A 17,593-nucleotide genomic window follows, 5' to 3' on the forward strand; every position below is an offset into this window, starting at 1 on the left:
TGCCCATTTGCTGAGAGGGAGGAGTAGTAGGGAGTATAGGTTAAAGCGGAATGAATTCAGTGTTGGATATACTGAGTTTGAGGTGTCTGTAGGATGGCCAAGGGAAGGTGTCCAGTAGGCAGATGTATCATTTTATAAGTCTGCAGAAAGAATTGAACCTTCACTATAAAGTTGTCAGTTACCGATGTTAGTGGAGTAGATGAAATCACTCAGAGAAAGTGAGAAGAGGAACCAGATGGAACCCTGAGAAAGGCTCTCATTTAGGGAACATGTCCAGGAAAAGGAGCTTTAGAAGGAGACTAAAGAAAGAACAGTCAGCAGTGGGGAAGAAAATTTGAAGTGTTATGAATCCAAATAATTTGCTTTCACAAAGTCAAAGCTTGATCTCAAGGGCATTCGGTTTTTAACCTGTCAGTTTCCGACCCTGGGAAACCTGTCTGGGATTTTAGTCTTTTTCACACGGGGTAGGCCGTCATTTACACCCACTAGCAAATGGGAGTTTGCAGTCTTATAGGTGTTCTCGAGTTCAGAGAAGATGATCCCTTTCCTCTTCCTAACCTTGCAGGTCTTGGCATCTTTCCTTGGAACTCCTACCCTTGGAACTCCTCCTACCCTTCACAGAGGACCTAGCTCCCTGTGTCCCAGGCAGATCTTGCCTTACATTTGCAGATTATAGCCTGAGAGGGATAACTGTATCAGAATACAAGATACCCATAACCTCCACACAGGAATGAACACACAATAATGGGTGGGAAAGGATCGTCATTATTTCTTAATAGGCAATTAAGGAAGAGACTTTGAAGGGTAGTTTGAAGGAAGACCTGGGTTCAAATCCCAGGTCTCTCACTGACTAGGTTGTCAAGTTGCTTAGCCTTGCTGATGATCAGTTTTCTTATCCATGAAATGGAATAATAATGCTTTGTGAGGAGTAAATGAGGGTGTTGGATAATCCATCAGCACACATGACCATTTCTTATTTGTTAAAGCGGGAATATCTTTCTTCAAAGGCCACCTCTGGGTTGGTTCATGAGGCAGTCTTCCCCCTGACACAGTATCAGCTTTCTTACCCTTTCTTGTTTTAAGAAAAGCCCCTCCTCACAGCTGGGAGAGACCCAGCAGCCCGCTTGAGTCTTTGCCAAGGTCGTTGACTCCCCTGAGGACATAGAGTTTAGGAAACTACCACCAGAAGTCCCGAACTCCTCTTGTCTTTCCTCATGGTCTGAGAGAAGACTTTGATAACCATTGAGGAGCTCTAACTTGTGTGGAAGCCAAGAGTGGTCCAGCCTTCTGCATTTTAGTGATGGGTTCTAGGGGAAAATATGATTCTTTTTCCTCGTTTATTTCAGGGCAAAGGGAAACGACATGATTGTGTTGTAATACTGGGAATGTAACAAAATGTGGTCTGAGAAAGGCCCAGATTCTAAATGGGTTGCCAGATGGAGGGAGAGACTGCAGAGACCCCATGAGGGCACGGAACTAGCTCAGACTACAGTTTGGGAGCCAACCAGAGGTATGATTTTAAGGACAGCTTTCAGTTATTACTAGTGACACTTTCTAGTGATTTCAGATGCACTGCGAGGGGAGTCTGCCTGTAGAGCTACAGTGGAGCACTCACAGGGAGAAATCCTCACCAGGCGAGCTAGAGACTCAAGGCGAACTTGACACCAGGCGAACTTGACTCAAGGGAAGAGCCACTCAAACAAGTGTGAAGTGGAGAAGTCATGTCCGAAGTTCAGAGAATAAGGACTAGAAGCTTAGCAGTAAATGTCAGGCTACTGGCGAAGGACAGGCACTTAGTGTCTTATTTTAAGGCTCTCTCATCTCAGATCATCTCAGGCAAATAGGGCAAGACACTTTGAAATATAGGGATAGGACTGAGAAAAAGGTAGGAGACAGCAATTTCAGTTGACAGTCACTGAGATTGGGTGTATCTATCTTGTCTTCTAGAGAAGAGAAATCCTGGGAGAGCTGGTGTCCTGTGACTTCCTTAGCCTGGGGTAGGAAAGTTAATAGCCAATGGCTTATAAGTGGCCAAAAGGGTTTGATGATCCAAGGAGAAATGTGAAAACAACTTTGTGTTCTTATTTAGGATGGCTATGTAAAGGAATCTTCAGAGAGCCATTAGAAAATGTCTGGGGGGCATATGGGTGGCTCAGTCATTTAAGCATATGACTCTTGATCTCAGCTCCGGTCTTGGTCTCAGGTTGTGAGTTTGAGCCCTGCATTGGAGCCTACTTAAAAAAAAAAAGTCTAGATGTTTGGGAGATTATTTTGTTAAAGGCTATCCAAATGGTCTGTCAATATAACATATCAGCCATATAATGCTTTCTGTGTGTCTCTGTCAATTCTGTCAACTTTTTCATAGCGATGCAGGAAAGAAATCCATATATTCTTGTTATTAATAGAAACTCAAATAAAATGAAAATATACAGTTTGGAAGATAGACCTCTTCATCACCATTTCACCTCTCTGCCCCATCTAACCCCCAGTCTTTCTTTGGTGGTAGCCTCCACCAACATTTGGTATTTATCCGTTTCTTTTTTTTCCCCACCCACCCCCTCAATATTTCGGCATACCCTCCCCCACTAAATACCCAGTCCTTGGGCACCAGCGATAAGGGGAGCATCAGAATGAAAAGCTTAGAAATCATCCACTGATCAACGTGGTGCCAATGATCTTTAAAAAAAAAGGGGGAGAAAAATGCAAAAGGTCATTCCCTTGTGGTGACACGATGTACATGCTTTTGGGAGCTAAGCTATTCTGCAATCTGAATACTGCTAGGAGGTTGGCAAAAACTCCTGGGGGAAGAAAGAGGCAAACTGATTAGCTTTATTATGCCCACAGGAAAGTATTTCTCTAAAATGATTACTTTGTGGATAACATCAATCCCAGAAAATTTTCAAAGAAAGTTGTTTCAAAACTGTTGTGTCAAAAAAAACCCCAAAACAACCAACTGTTAAAATACACAAAACTGTTGTGTTGACAAGGAGAAGAGAGTAGACATGATTCATATCCATCTTTAGAGAATGAGTAAAGTCTGGGGGAATGTACTTCTGTTACTACACTTGCACTTAAGCTTAGCTGAGAGTCATGAAACTGTGGGCAGATTAAACTTCTGGGTCGTGTTATCATTCTGGCATTGTTTCAGACAGAAACATGAAAATCATAATCCACAGTGGGCTTCCAAACTAATGTATTTGGTAGACACGCCAATTCTCCCAGAAAATGTACTCTCTATAAAGGCAGGAACCACATTTTGCTGGTCTTCAAAACGGTTTTCTTGGTTTTTCTATTAAGCATTTGCTGATATTCCCAAGAGGCTGTGTGTGGACTTGAACAGACGCCATCTTCTTTTCCTGTCAGAGCAAAGTGTAACAGAGTATGGCCTCAGTATCTGTGTGTTTGTTGCTCAGTCATGGTCCCTTCTTAGCCCTTTTACTGCTTAGTAAATGTTTGTGTGACCTTAGAGTTTAAGAATGGAGTTGTTTATTTGACTGAGTGAAATAAAGGGTCCTGAAACCTTCGGTGAGATAGTCAAAGAGTCCAGAGCAGTGACAACTGAGATGGCAGCTCAGGAGGCAGGACTGCCTGGTGGGTACATGTGTGGCTCTGCGGTGAGAGATCCCAGACCCGGATCCTGGTTCCGACACGACCTCAGTGATCTTCGTCACATTACTTATCTCTTCCTAAGATTCAGTTTCTTCATGTGTAGAAGTGGCCACACTAGTAGTATTTTCCTCACAGAGTCGCTGTGATTGAGTAAGATTGTGCCTAAAAGCACTTGGTGTGTAACAAGTGTTCAATAAATAAAACAAATAAAACTATCTCTCCAGATTTCTCATGAGCTTTCTGTTTTCTTGTGAAGCTACTACAACATTTTCGGATGGAAATGTTTTGTGTATGGTAGTGTTCTGGAGGCTGCTTTTATGTAGAGGCCGAACATAAAGCCTAAAATGTTCATTTTTTTCTAGATGGTTGTTCCACATGTAAATATGTGAATCGAATATCTACAGTGGCTCAGATTCTCTTCAGGCGCTACTCATAACATCTGCGAGTCCTGAGACTCCATGAGCTACTATCCTGCTAGGATCAGTCTTCCTCCTGGGGAAAGGTTACATTCCTAATTTTCTCCCTTCTATTACAGTTTTACACCTGCAGTGGAACTCAAGGAGAAAGGAAAGAAAGGCAAAGCAATACACTTTGCTGAAACTGACGGTCCCACTTCAGACAGGTATAACTGTCTTCCCAACTGTCACAAGCGCTGCTCATAGCTCCTCTCAGCAGAATGGCTCAAGGTGTCACAAATTCTAAGAAAACATCATTTCCATTATCAGCGGTTGGTGTGTAGATACCCATTAAGGAAAGAACATGCACTGTTTCTCCATTATGGGAGATGTTACAGTAGTCCCTGCAGATATATCCCTGTGATAATTTGGCTCATAGCAAATTTTCAACATTTTTACTTTTTTAAAAAAATCTGAAAATGGTAGCTACACCATAAATAGATTGTCTAAACAGATGAGTAATAGGTGATTTAAATGATCTGTTTTGGATGGAATTGGTATTTACATTTTATATCAGGTGCATTTCTCCTACCTCTTACCTGGTAAATATAATGTTTAATAAAATACATTCCAGAATTCTCCTTCATTAAACAAAACCCATTTTGGGGTTTTGACACTCAGGCTCTCCTTCCTTTATAGTAAAAGCCTCGTGTACCTCAAGATCACTTAAATACAACTTGAGACCTTTCAGACCACCATTAGAGACTGTTTTCTTCCAAAACAGGTTGACAGATAAAAAGTTTGTTTCAAGAGAGGATAAGTCACCTAAAGCCTTAGAGAAACGAGGTCAGCAGGGCAACGTGACACTACATGATGCTAAATGTGAGTGACTGTCTCCGCATCTTCACTTGTCCTGTCTGGAGTGAACCTCTGCGACAGCCCTTTGTCCCTCTCTTCATTGTTCATCTTCTCTCCTTTCAGTTGTTGCTTTGTTTTTGCTGCAAGATACTGAGATGCAGCGGATCTGTTCTTTTACAACATTTATGAGGTATGTAATGCTTGTGAGACATTTTAGACCTTTTATCTTTAATCTGGAGCAATTCCAACTGGTTAATGATGACAAATACGATTCTGGAGAAAGGACATTGGACTGGCTTTATGCAGCCAGGCCTTCAGGAGTCAGTCTCCAAGATGAGACCAAAGACAGAAAGCCAGATGTCACAGCAGCCCAAAAGAAAGCCCCAGGGCGAGTACGGAGAGCATGTTGTCGAAGTCCAATAAAGACTGCATTATATTTCTGTAATGGTTAGGGGGTATACTCACTCACCGAAGTGAACTCACTCACATGTTTGGAGCCCGAGCAGGTACTAGGTGCGTGATTCTGGGTGAGCTTCTTGACCTTTCTAAGCCTGTTTCCTCAGATATAAAATCGGAAGTAATTATGTCTTGGTCTGGCTGTGGGTGGAAAGTGCTTCTCATGGCGCCACACTTGTCAGTGCTCAATGAAAACTGGGTACCCAAAGATTGGCAGCCCTCCCACATTCCCTTAGCATTCAGCAAAGGCTGCTTGTGGGGCCTGAAGCTTTCTTTATTCTGCAGCAGGAGCACACTCAGCCTGACTACAGGGCAAGCTGGGAGCACTGGCGAGTCATTGTCCCAGAAGCAGTCTTCAGTCAGAGTTGTGCTAGATGGAGAGTTGGTACCAAAATATCCCAGCTTCCTTCTGTCAGGATAACTCTGAGAAATTTTCTGCACTGTCTCCCAGAGCCCCCCACAGGACTGAACTGCATCTGTCTACTGGGATAATGAACTTGTTAACACTGCTTGCTCTGTGGGCTTCCTTCCCTTTCTTGTCTGGCTTCCCCACCCCGATACTGATGTTTCCTGTGGGCACTTCCTAAGTAAACTACTTAACTCTCGCATCTTTGTCTCAGAGTCTGTTTCTGGGAGAACCCAACCCAGGACAGGTAGTTACTAATGTTGTGGAAAAAAAATCTGCAGTGTTCATCTTCGTCCAGTTGTCAAGGTATAGTTGAAGAAAGAGTGCCAGTAAGAATTTGCATTTGCTAGAAAGGAAGCAGCAAAAATCTTGTTATGTTTAGAAAGAAGACAAAGGCTTCTAGGTTTTTATTTTATTTTATTTTATTTATTCGACAGAGAGAGATCACAAGTAGGAAGAGCAGCAGGCGGAGAGAAAAGGGGAGGCAGGCTCCCTGCTGAGCAGAGATTCCAGGGGCTCGATTCCAGGACCCTGAGATCATGACCTGAGCCGAAGGCAGAGGCTTAACCCACTGAGCCACTCAGGTGCCCCAAAAGGCTTCTAGGTTTAAAACAGATGAGATGGGATCATGAATCAGTGTAACCTTTTCCTAGAGCAAAACTGAAACTTTAATATGCTATATACCATGCCCTAGCAATTTCACTCCTAGGAAGTTACTCAGAGATGTGGCCATAAGGATAATTATTGCAGCAATGTCAGTAATATTTTTAAAAGACCTACATATCCATCATATTGAGGACTAGTTAAATAAATTATGAGATTTAGAACACTTTATCCAGCTTTTAAAAGAATGAGGAAAATTGAGACATGGTATCATGGAAGGAGGTCCATGCTAAGCAGTTAAGTGACAAGAGCAAGTTGTAAAGACTTGTGTATATATAGCATTATCTTCTTTGTTACCAAAGAAAATTTTAAGGCATATATTCATGCATATGTATGTATGTTGGTGGGGGAGGGCCTTATCTGTAATGGTCTGTGCTTTGAAAAGTTCAGGAAGGATTCATTCCACTCTTAGCAGTGGCTGTAACTTGGAAGTAGGATGGGAGTGGTAGCAAAGGAGTGAGAGGACTTTTTACTTCACACATGTGTACATTTTTTTAAACAATGGAAAATATTATTAATGAAAACTTCTTAAAAATGAAAACTAATTGATAAGTAAAATTGTAATTTAGTGTGTGACCCCCCTAAAAAGTTTGGTCATAAAAATCAGATTTCTTACATCTTCAGTAGTATAGAGGGTAGAATTTTAAATGGTGAATTAGTTGTGTGATAGGCGTGATAATGTGTATTTCTGCATATTCTTCTGTCGTGTGCCCATGCGTTCTTAGGATAAGTTTTATGTTTGAAATATGTTTATACTACATGTTAACTAACTAGAATTTAAATAAAAATTTGAAGAAAAAATAAATATGTTAGCATTCATTTCTTTCCTTCTTTTTTTACTCTCTCCATAGGAATAAAAATCTTGACAATTTCCTCATGGCATTGTTGTACTATTTATCTCATTACTTGGAAAAAATCTCCCTGGAAAAGAAACCCAAAAGCTATATGGTGTAAGTAGGATTTTGTAGTGCACTTTAAAGTTGTTTTATTGCCAGTGTTAAAACCAAGGTAAAGAAATGATGGAAATATTTAAAGTTTTGGGGTATACAAAAACATCTTATATGGGAGGAGGTCATCTGTTCTTAAAGCTAACTGAATAATTCTAGTGTTGTTCTAGCAACAGAATATTCCAGATAATATAGACCAGCACTGCTCAGTAGAAGTATAATGAGAGCCATGTATGTAACTTAAAATTTTTCAGTAGCTATATTTTAAAAAGTGTAAGGGATAAAGGTAAATGTATTTTATTTTTAATAAAATACATTTTATTTAATTTTAATAATGTATTTTATTTAATGTAGTGACTCAAAAATGTCATTATAACATGTAGTCAGTTAGAAAGTTACTGATGACATACTTTACCTTTTTTTTTGTAGTATGTCTTTGAAATCTGGTATCTGTATTACACTTACAATATACCTCAGTTCAGACTAACCACAGTTAGTGCACAATAGCCGCATGTGGCTCATGGCTGTCATATTGGACCCTGCAGATATAGATATTGGCTCTCTGGTTTTTATGCGTATGAGATTCTTGCTAGGCCTTAGTAAGCATCTAGTGAAAAAAACTAGAAATTAAAAAAATTAATAGATACGACCAAAATGATATTCCATATCACAGAAGCAAACAAGATTTCTTAGGCTACATAGGAAGAATTTAACTGCTTTAGGCAGAGGTGGCTCAGAGCTGTACAGGGCAAGAATCTGGAAACTCAGAGTCCAGAGCAGAACAATGCCTCTCAGGCTTGGTGACCTTTTGTAAGCCATGGAACTTTCCAAGTGCCCAGGCTGCCCTCCCCAGTACATGTGGAACCAACCCAATGATTTAGCTGTTAGAAATGCTGTCAGAGTCATCAGTTTCTTGCTGTGGAATGTTTTTAAAATGCAAAATCCGTGTGTACAACCAAGCAGTTTGAAAAACATTTTATGGATAGATAAATGTATCTGGACAGCAGTTTCGTAAAGAACCAGATAAATAATTCAGACACTGCTGCTGCAGTGAAGCCATCATAATATACCACAGCCGCATTATTTCAGGGCTGCCTTCACAGCAGGGCAGCCAGAGATCATGAGGAGGTTTTTTGGTTTGTTTGTTTGTTTAATTTTATTTATTTATTTGGCAGAGGCACAGCGAGAAACGGAACACAAGCAGGGGGAGTGGGTGAGGGAGAAGCAGGCTTCCAGCTGAGTAGGAAGCTGGATGCAGGGCTTGATCCCGGGGCTCGATCCCAGGACCCTGGAATCATGACCTGTGCCAAAGGCAGATGCTTAACGAGCCACACAGGAGCCCCTCATGAACTGTTTCAATGGTGGCAAGCAAAAGGGTTTAGCCAGCTGGAGGCTCAGAAGGTTTGAGGAGTCCTACCATCCCTGAAAAAGACCTGATGAGACTTTGACAGCTCATGAGCTTATATTTTATGTGGTGTTTTCTGAGGGTTACTGCTAATCTAGCAGAGACCTTTGTTTCATTTCTATATTTATAGGAACAGACAACAGAGAAAAAGGTTTCTTAGTTGTTTTTGAAATACACCAAAACTATTAGAGCACAGTGGTGTAAGGTAGACTTTCTTAGAAGGAATCAGTTACAGAATGACAGAAAAATCCAAGCCTTAAAATGATTGGCTCTATGGTGGGATTCTAAAATAATTAGACTAACGTTTCACTTTCAGGCTTCCAGTAGTCAGTCAGTTTACTTATAAAGTAAATATAATAAAATAAATAAATATAAATAAAATAAATATAGACTGTATTGAGATACCTGGACTTAAATAACTTTAAGTAAAAAATTGATTTCAGTCAAACTAGTGAGGTAGAACAGGGATAATGGTAGTATCTACTTTACGGAGTTATCATCCAGATTAGATGAGATAATTCATATTGTTTTGGCTCAGAGGTTGCTACTTGGGAGGAAAGCCTACAACCTGTGAGAGGAGAGTTGGAAGGTGTACCGAGGTATACGTTGGTGGTTTTAGATGATTCAAAGCCCCAATTCCAGAAGAAGGAGACTTATCCCCATTTTACAGATGAAGAAGCTAAGGCTCAGAGAGGATAAGGAGCTGGCTGGAGAAGACTTGCCTAGTTAGTGATGGAGCTGAGATGGGAGCCCAGCTCTACCTAACTCCCCAGCCTCTCAGCCTCTCTGCAGTGCATCCACCACCCCGTCCTAGTCAGCTGAGCTCTCTTATACAGAGTTTATCCACTTGTAATTATGATTTATAGCTTCTGTACAAAGGCAAAATTCTGCAATTTTTAAAACATTGGTATATTTCAAGTTATTACATCTTCATAATTATAATTTTTTAATGGTGGCATAACTTCCCATCAAGCTAATGTTTGTTATTGACTGACTGACTTACCTGTTAAGAGGCAGTATAGTACGTATAGTGGTTAAGGGTGCGGACTTTGGTGCTGGAATAAATCCTAGAGGGACTCATATGTTAAGTTAATAAATGTCAAGTCCTTGAACAGTATTTGGCTGTATTACTACAGCCTACATTACTACTCCTTTTTCCCCTCCATTTTATATATTTCTAGGAGTTGCCAGTTTTCAGACAAACAGGTAATAATTGAATATTATTGAATATCTTCATGCATTAGATAGCCCCCTTAATTTTGGTTAATTTTTTTAAGAAGGAAAAATTTCCGGGAGAGATTATTGGACCCAAGTTTATGGTCAGTTGTATGGCACTTGAAATTATCATCACGTTTTTCCCAAAGGATTATACTTGTTTTAAGTGCCAGGCTCTACGCAGACCTACTGAGTCAAGATCTTGGAGAGAGGGTAGCATTAGGAATCTACACTTTTAGTGAGTATCCAGGTGATTCTTACATATATTTAATCTTGGGGACCAGGGACCTAAAAGTGTCAAGGCATTTTGTTGTTGTTGTTTTGTTTTCTACAGCAAGGGGGCTGTATTTGCTGCTGGCAGTTCTGGCACCGTAGGGTTGAGAAATAAGAGGGTGGGGGCTGCTGAAGGAAACAGGGAGGAGGTAGGCATAATGATGGGCATTGGGGTGCACTTGTTTGGGTTATGTGAAATTTGGGTATTTTAAAGTCAGAACTCACTTTATCTATTCCAGAAACTCAATTTATTCCAGTGACTCACAGGCCTTCTCATTGCATGTGATAACATTGTGTGCTTTGAAATATCTCTATTACCTTAAACCCCTTCCTCCACAGCATATCCTCATGTCGTCAGTCTAGTGGTTAATATCAGAGGGGGCAGTGTGTTGTCCCTGTTGTTTAAAGTGCATTTCATGGGGTTTAAGTCTTTCTGAAAATTAAAAGGCAGATAAAAAGCCAACGACACTTCACTTTTCTTTTTTTTTTTTAATATTTTATTTATTTATATGACAGAGATCACAAGTAGGTGGAGAGGCAAGGAGAGGCAGGCAGAGAGAGAGGAGGAAGCAGGCTCCCTACTGAGCAGAGAGCCTGATGCAGGGCTCGATCCCAGGACTCTGAGATCATGACCTGAGCCGAAGGCAGAGGCTTAACCCACTGAGCCACCCAGGTGCCCCGACACTTCACTTTTCAATAGCCATCATTGGAGTGTATTGTTAGAAATACAGTTTCCGGGGTTCAGTGGGTTAAAGCCTCTGCCTTCGGCTCAGGTCATGATCCCGGGGTCCTGGGATCGAGCCCCGCATCGGGTTCTCTGCTCAGCGGGGAGCCTGCTTCCCCCTCTCTCTCTGCCTGCCTCTCTGCCTACTTGTGATCTCTGTCTCTGTCAAATAAATAAATAAAATCTTAAAAAAAAAAAAAAAGAAATACAATTTCCTACCATATTGTACTGCAAAAACTCTAATTAGGCTCCAGACATGCTGTAACCTAAAAACACGTTGTCTTTTGGAAATTTTCATTTGCAATTCAGTTGGAACTGGGGAAGTGTTTTCACAGGGAAGCAAGGTTATTATAATTGATGCCAAAGTTCCCAGAGGAGTGGTCCTCACATGCTTCCTCAGCAAACACGGAACTGGGAGAAGGGAAGCGTTGAGAAGTTCAAACATTGAGCCTTCAAACTTAGTAGCAACATCAGGAACCCAGGGGATGCTGGAGGGAGAGAACCTCCATCGCTCTTTTAACAAAACAGCAGGGAAATGGGCTGCTCGCTGCCTCAGAAACCAATGTAGGTAATTTGTTAGTTGAGCTATTCTGTATAAATTAGGTTGGCCTATATGTAAGATTAAGGATACATACTATAAAGAATCTATAAAAGAGTGAAAATTCACCATAAACTCGAGATACTGATTATAATGATAAATGTCAAAGGGCTTGGAGACCCTCCCTTAGCTCAAATCGAGTAAATGAAAGGGGAGGTGAGATGCATTGACTCCCTTGTGTATTTCTTTCTAAATAATTTACACTTCTGGCCCAAATGAACCCACATGATCATTTTCTTTTTCAGGGGCCTTGTGGAGAAAAAAGAGATGGAACTGGTTATAAGTAAGTTAGAGGCCGCGCAGAAGTACTTGGCCCAGAAGTACTGCATGCTCGTGCTGGGCTTGGCCATGCCTGATAAGCATCACATGTGCTGCGGAAAGTAAGTGCACACTTAAGAGTTCTGTGAGATCCTTCCTTGCTTGTGTAGTCCTCTCCGGAAGACCCTTTACTTTGACTTTCAGTGCCCTTGGAAAGTTTCCTTTTTGATTGTACAAAATAACTGGGTTCGGGTGACACTAAGCCCCAAACACAGGTGCCGTCTTGTTTGGGAAAGCCGAGTTTGGGAAGAGTCCCAGAATCTACACTGTATGCTTGCTCAGTGGCATCTTGCTCTCAACCTGGAAGACTTCCTGTTGCCGACCAGGGCCCCATGGCTGCCAGGGGCAGGAGGCCTGGTGTGGGCCAGTGTTAGAAGGGGGCACTGGGTGTGTCTCCTGCCCTCCCGCTGCTCATATTGCAGCAACGATAGGTAGCCATGGGTACAAGCTAGGAAGGTGGTGATTAGAGAAGATGACCTTGTTTGTGGGGAGATGATTTTTTCCTTAGACTGACAGTTTATGTATTACTGTAATTAAAATTTAAGTGTCTCGTGGGGCACCGGGCTGGCTCAGTCAGTACCGCATGCACCTCTTGATCTTGGAGTTGTGAGTTCAAGCCCCACATTGGGTGTAGAGATTACTTAAAAATAAAATCTTAAAAAAAAAAAAAAAAGAGCCACACCATGGTCATGGCTAGAACTCTTACTTTTAACTTTATAGGAAAGAACAGAATTCATGGTTTCTCTCCGCATTCCCCACATTTTCAAAATACAGATTATGTTCTACATTTTCTGTGTACCTCATTCTGTTACTCTGCTTACAGAACTTCACCTACAACTTTGAATAGCAACTATAGGTGTTCTGCTGTGTGACATACCAGTTTGCCTCACCATTCCTTGTGTGCAGACTTAACGTGATTTCAGTTTTTCTGCTTTAGGGTGTTTCTGCGTCGGATATCTTCATATAAATTACTTTGTCTATTTGCGCTCTTTACTTATGGCTTATAACCCAGAATGTATTTACCTAGAAGGCATCAGTAGTTTTCTAACTCTTGTTGCATACTGCCAGATTGTTCTCCAAAGAGTCTAGAACATTTTGTACCACCATCAGCAATAAGTATACCTAGCTCTATTAGTTTAATATTTTTGATAGCTTAAAGTTGTAAAAAAAAAAAAAAAGCTTAAAGATATTTTATTTGACTTTGAATATCTTTCATGACTGTGGGGTCTGTGTTGTTTTTCTGTATAAAATAATTATTGCCTGTTTATTATATTACTATTATTATTAATTATTAAAATTAATTACTGCCTCATCTAGTTTTAACTATCTATCAACTGGAAAGTGGGTATTTGTGTAATTTATGTGTCCTATAACAAAGCTTGGCCATTTGTTTTTCTAGTTTGTTGCTTGCCTTTGATGTTTGTTTTTACACTTTATGAAAATGTTAAAAATCTTTGTTTATTTGACTATTTCTACCTTGTTTCTGATACTGTTCAATAATCATGCAAGTTCATCATTAGCTTCACAGTTTCCTATTCAATCACTTTAAAATTACATTTCCTCAGGGGTGCCTAGGTGACTTGGTCAGTTAAGTGCCCTAACCTTAATTTTGGCTCAGGTCATGATCTCAGGGTTGTGAGATCGAGCCCCAGGTTGGGGTCCATGCTGGGTATGGAGTCTGCTTGGAATTCTCTCTCTCCCTCTGCCCTTGCCCTTCCCCTCCTTAAAAATTTTTTTCTCAACATTACTCTAATTTCTTCTGTCTTCTAAGTATCACTTCAGATTGAAAAAACTAGAATTTGAGGTTTGAATTAGTCAGCTTGGGCTGCTGTAACAAATTACCACAGACTGAATGGCTTGAACGGCTTAAACAGCAGAATTTTATTTTCTCATAGTTTTGAAGCCCAGAAGTCTGAGATCAGGAGGCCAGCATTGTTCCATTTCTGGTGAAAGCCCTCTTCCGGGCTTGTAGACAGCTGCCTTCTCACTGAGTCTCTCCATGAATGAAAGAGAAAATCCCAATCTCTTTTTCTGTTCTTAAAAGGACACTACTCCCATCACAGGGCTCCACCTTCATGACTTCATCTGAACCTAATTGCCCCCCCCAAGGCCTCACCTCCAAATGTTACCATGATAGTGGGTTTTTTTTTTTTTTTTTTTTTTTTTTATGATAGTGGTTTTTAACATATGAACTTGGGGTGGGGCTAGGGAGACACAAACATTCAGTCCACAGCAAGGTTAAAAAAAACACACTGTAGGGGTCCTGGGTGGCCCAGTTGGTTAAGCAGCTGCCTTCAGCTCAGATCATGATCCCAGAGTCCTGGGACTGAGTCTGCTGTTGAGCAGGGGGGGAGGGGTGGAGGGAAAGGGAGAAGCAGGCTCCCTGAGCCCAACACCGGAAGAAGCGGAGAAGCCTGCTTCTCCCTTTCCCTCCACCTCTCCCCCCTGCTCGTGTTCTCTTGCTCTCTTACACTCTCTCTCAAATAAATAAGTAAAACCTTTATTTAAAAATGAAAAAAACCTACTCTAAAAAAACACAAAACAGAAAAAGACCTACTCTAAAAAAATAATTGTATTGGCAATATTTAATGTTTAATTTTTAAAGTTTTTTATTTTTAAGTAATCTTTACACCCAGTGTGGGGCTCAAACTCACAACCCTGAGACCAGGAGTTGTGTGCTCTACCGACTGAGCCAGCCAGGTGCCCCTTAATGTTTAATCTTTAAACACATGTGTGCAGGGACACCTGGGTGGCTCTGCTGGTCAAGTGTCGTCGGACTCTTGATTTTGGCTCAGGTCACGATCTAGGGTCTGTGGGATTTAGTGCCTTGGGCTCAGCGGGGAGTCTGCTTAAAATTCTCCCTCCTCCCTCTGTGCCCTCCTCCCACTCATGTGTGCACACTCTTTCTTTCAAATAAATAAATAAATCTTTAAAAACATTAAAAATAAAAGCACATGTGCAGCACAGACTAATTTTGAGACTAAAAAACCCAAAGTGAATAATTATATCATAATTAGAGATTTTATTGTATCTTTTAGTTCTCTGGATATAGAGCCTACACTTAAAGTATTATACTTTTAACAGTACATTTTATTACAATGTAATTTTTATACAGACTTTTAAAGAACTCATTATGCTTGAAAGATATGAATTGCCTGGGTTTAGTACTGGCTCCTCTCCAGGAGGTACTGGTCTTTTTTGTGGTTGTGTGCTACATCACCTGCTTTTCTCCTGCCTATTGGATTGCAGTTTGGAAAAGCATCAGTTTAGAGTTTAGAGTTCACCACCCATTACTCACAGAACAAATTCCATACAGGTCATTGAGCCCAACAAAGGATATCAAGGAAAACAGATTACAGCATGTTTTTTGCCAATAAAAGTTGTTAATTGGCCATGGGCCTTGATTATGTCCTAGAATGGAGTTTATATTGTTCTTTTGGCTATTTTTATCTCAAAGGTGAGGACAGTTTATTTTGCTAGTTAGGAGTGATTACCTGATTTTAATACATCATTCTTTCACATCCAGTGTGAATAAGCTAATATTTCCATGAGAACATTCTCGTGTTTTCTGACTTTTTAATATATACATACTTAATATTGGACAAGGATATCTTACGCTATTTGTCTCTGGAGTTAAATTAGAGATTTCAGAAGAACCAGCAATTTGGGGGCTGTTAATTTAGTGCTTTCATGTTTCTCGAAAAGTAGGAGGACATGCTTTTCTATTCTAAATACATCTGTAAAATCCCGATAATGCAAAAGCTTTGGCACGATTTTGATGAATGTGTTCAGTAAAAGATCTCTGTGTTTGCCAGGATAGATTAGAAAACCTCTTCATGGCATACGCTATAGAATTAGATCTATTCTTTGGTTATGGCCAATTCAGGCTCCAACCCCACCTCTGTCTTAGGATTTCTACCCTCCTCCTTTGCTCTCAATGCAAGCTGTCGACTGGTGGATGACCAGAGAGTTTGGCATAGGGATGAGCAGACTTTGAAGCTCAGGTTTATAAATCGTCCTTAAACCCCACTCCCCACCCCACCCTCCTAGTCACTGTTCAGTAAGGCCTCTTTCCCCTCCCCCAAACAAATTCCTTTGATATTCTGTTCCTTTGTGCGGAGTAGGCCTTGACCTTCATTTAAACTGGATTTCCACCCAAAGCAGCAGGGGGTAAGTGGGAACAAACTTTTTTTCTTTAGGGCCTCGAGATGCCATTGGCCTAGCTTCCCCCGTCCCAACCCAGGAATGACTAAAAATATGTTACTTTTCTCATTGTAGTTTAAAGCTGAGAGTCTAAGGTAGCAAGAAGGAATAAGAAAGCATCATAACAGGCAACTGAAAACCTCTGGGTTTCCCCCCAGGCTGGCTTTCTCCCCTTTTCTTCAGAGTTTGTCCTCACAGGTAAAATGGACAGCATTTTTGCTGACTAGCATTAGCATGGTAGCCACTTGCCACACGTGTCTGTTGAGCACTTGGAATGTAGCTGGTCCATATTTAAATGTGCTATAAATGTAAAATATACACTTTACAAACAAGTTACAATTGAACAAAGTATCTCATTGATCATTCTAAAATGTTGATTATGTATTAATAGTTCTTGCATACAATAAGTATATTATTAAAATTAATTTCACCTGTTCTTTTTACTGTGGCCACCAGAAATTTTAAAATTACATTTGTGGCTTGCATTATATCTCTTTTTTAAAAAAAATACTTATTTATTTATTTGACAGAGACACAGCGAGAGAGGGAACACAAGCAGGGGGAGTGGGAGAGGGAGAAGCAGGCTTCCTGCTAAGCAGGGATCCCCAATGTGGGCCTTTATCCCAGGACCCTGGGATCATGACCTGAGCCAAAAGCAGATGCTTAACAACTGAGCCACCCAGGTGCCCCTGCTTGCATTATATTTCTATTGGATTTTGCTATTGTATAAAGTCTCATTCAATTTGCGGAAGATTTTAAGTGTTTAAATTTGTTGTTTTGCTCAGTAAATTTTTAAATTTATAGTCAGTTTATAATTATTAGGTACTTAATATAAAAATTATAAAGTAAAGTTAAAAAGAAGAAAAATTGACCCAAAAGTCACCCACAGATGAATTTGCTGATTTAAGCTAGGATGTTCCCAAATGTGCTCTTTCTCTGCCTCCATTTCTTGGGCTCATTTCAGGTTTATATGTGGAGCTAAATCAGAATGGTAAGAAGAAACCTGTCTTCTGTACTTGATTTCTGTCGGTAGGCTCCATCAGTTTGCTTTGGGCTTTAAGGGAGAAAGAAGTCCCAGTTTTATGGCAACTTGAGGGGAAGGGGAAGAGGTTCATAGTACCTTCTCTTCTAACGTTTAAAAAGAGGAGAGGCGGGGCGCCTGGGTGGCTCAATGGGTTAAAGCCTCTGCCTTCGGCTCAGGTCATGATCCCAGAGTTCTGGGATCGAGCCCCGCATCAGGCTCCCTGCTCAGCGGGAAACCTGCTTTCCCCTCTCTCTCTCTGCCTGCCTCTCTGCCTACTTGTGATCTCTGTCTGTCAAATAAATAAATAAATAAATCTTTAAAAAAAAAAAAAAAAGGAGAGGCGCCTGGCTGGCTCAGTTGAAAGAGCGTGTGACTCTTGATCTCGGGGTCATGAGTTGAAGCCCTACGTTAGGTGTAGAGATTCCTCAAATAAAACTTAAAAAAAAAAAAAAAAAAGAGGGGGGTGCCTCTGTGGCTCAGTCAATTTAGTATCAGACTC

General features: G+C 40.7%; 1 protein-coding gene across 1 annotated transcript in view; it reads left to right on the forward strand.

Annotated features, from left to right (window-relative positions):
* The window catches only part of PPP1R36 (protein phosphatase 1 regulatory subunit 36), a gene marked incomplete at its 5' end in the record, with an annotated part of 28,994 nt that overhangs the window by 7,746 nt on the left and 3,655 nt on the right, over positions 1-17,593 (forward strand). The window contains 5 exons of the mRNA XM_080809748.1: positions 4,145-4,231; positions 4,789-4,886; positions 4,986-5,052; positions 7,239-7,337; positions 11,795-11,929. Coding sequence (XP_080665874.1) covers positions 4,145-4,231; positions 4,789-4,886; positions 4,986-5,052; positions 7,239-7,337; positions 11,795-11,929 — 486 coding nt within the window. The remainder of the gene's footprint in view (positions 1-4,144; positions 4,232-4,788; positions 4,887-4,985; positions 5,053-7,238; positions 7,338-11,794; positions 11,930-17,593) is intronic.

Source organism: Martes martes (genome assembly GCF_963455335.1).
Source record: "Martes martes genome assembly, chromosome: 7".
NCBI lineage: Eukaryota > Metazoa > Chordata > Mammalia > Carnivora > Mustelidae > Martes > Martes martes.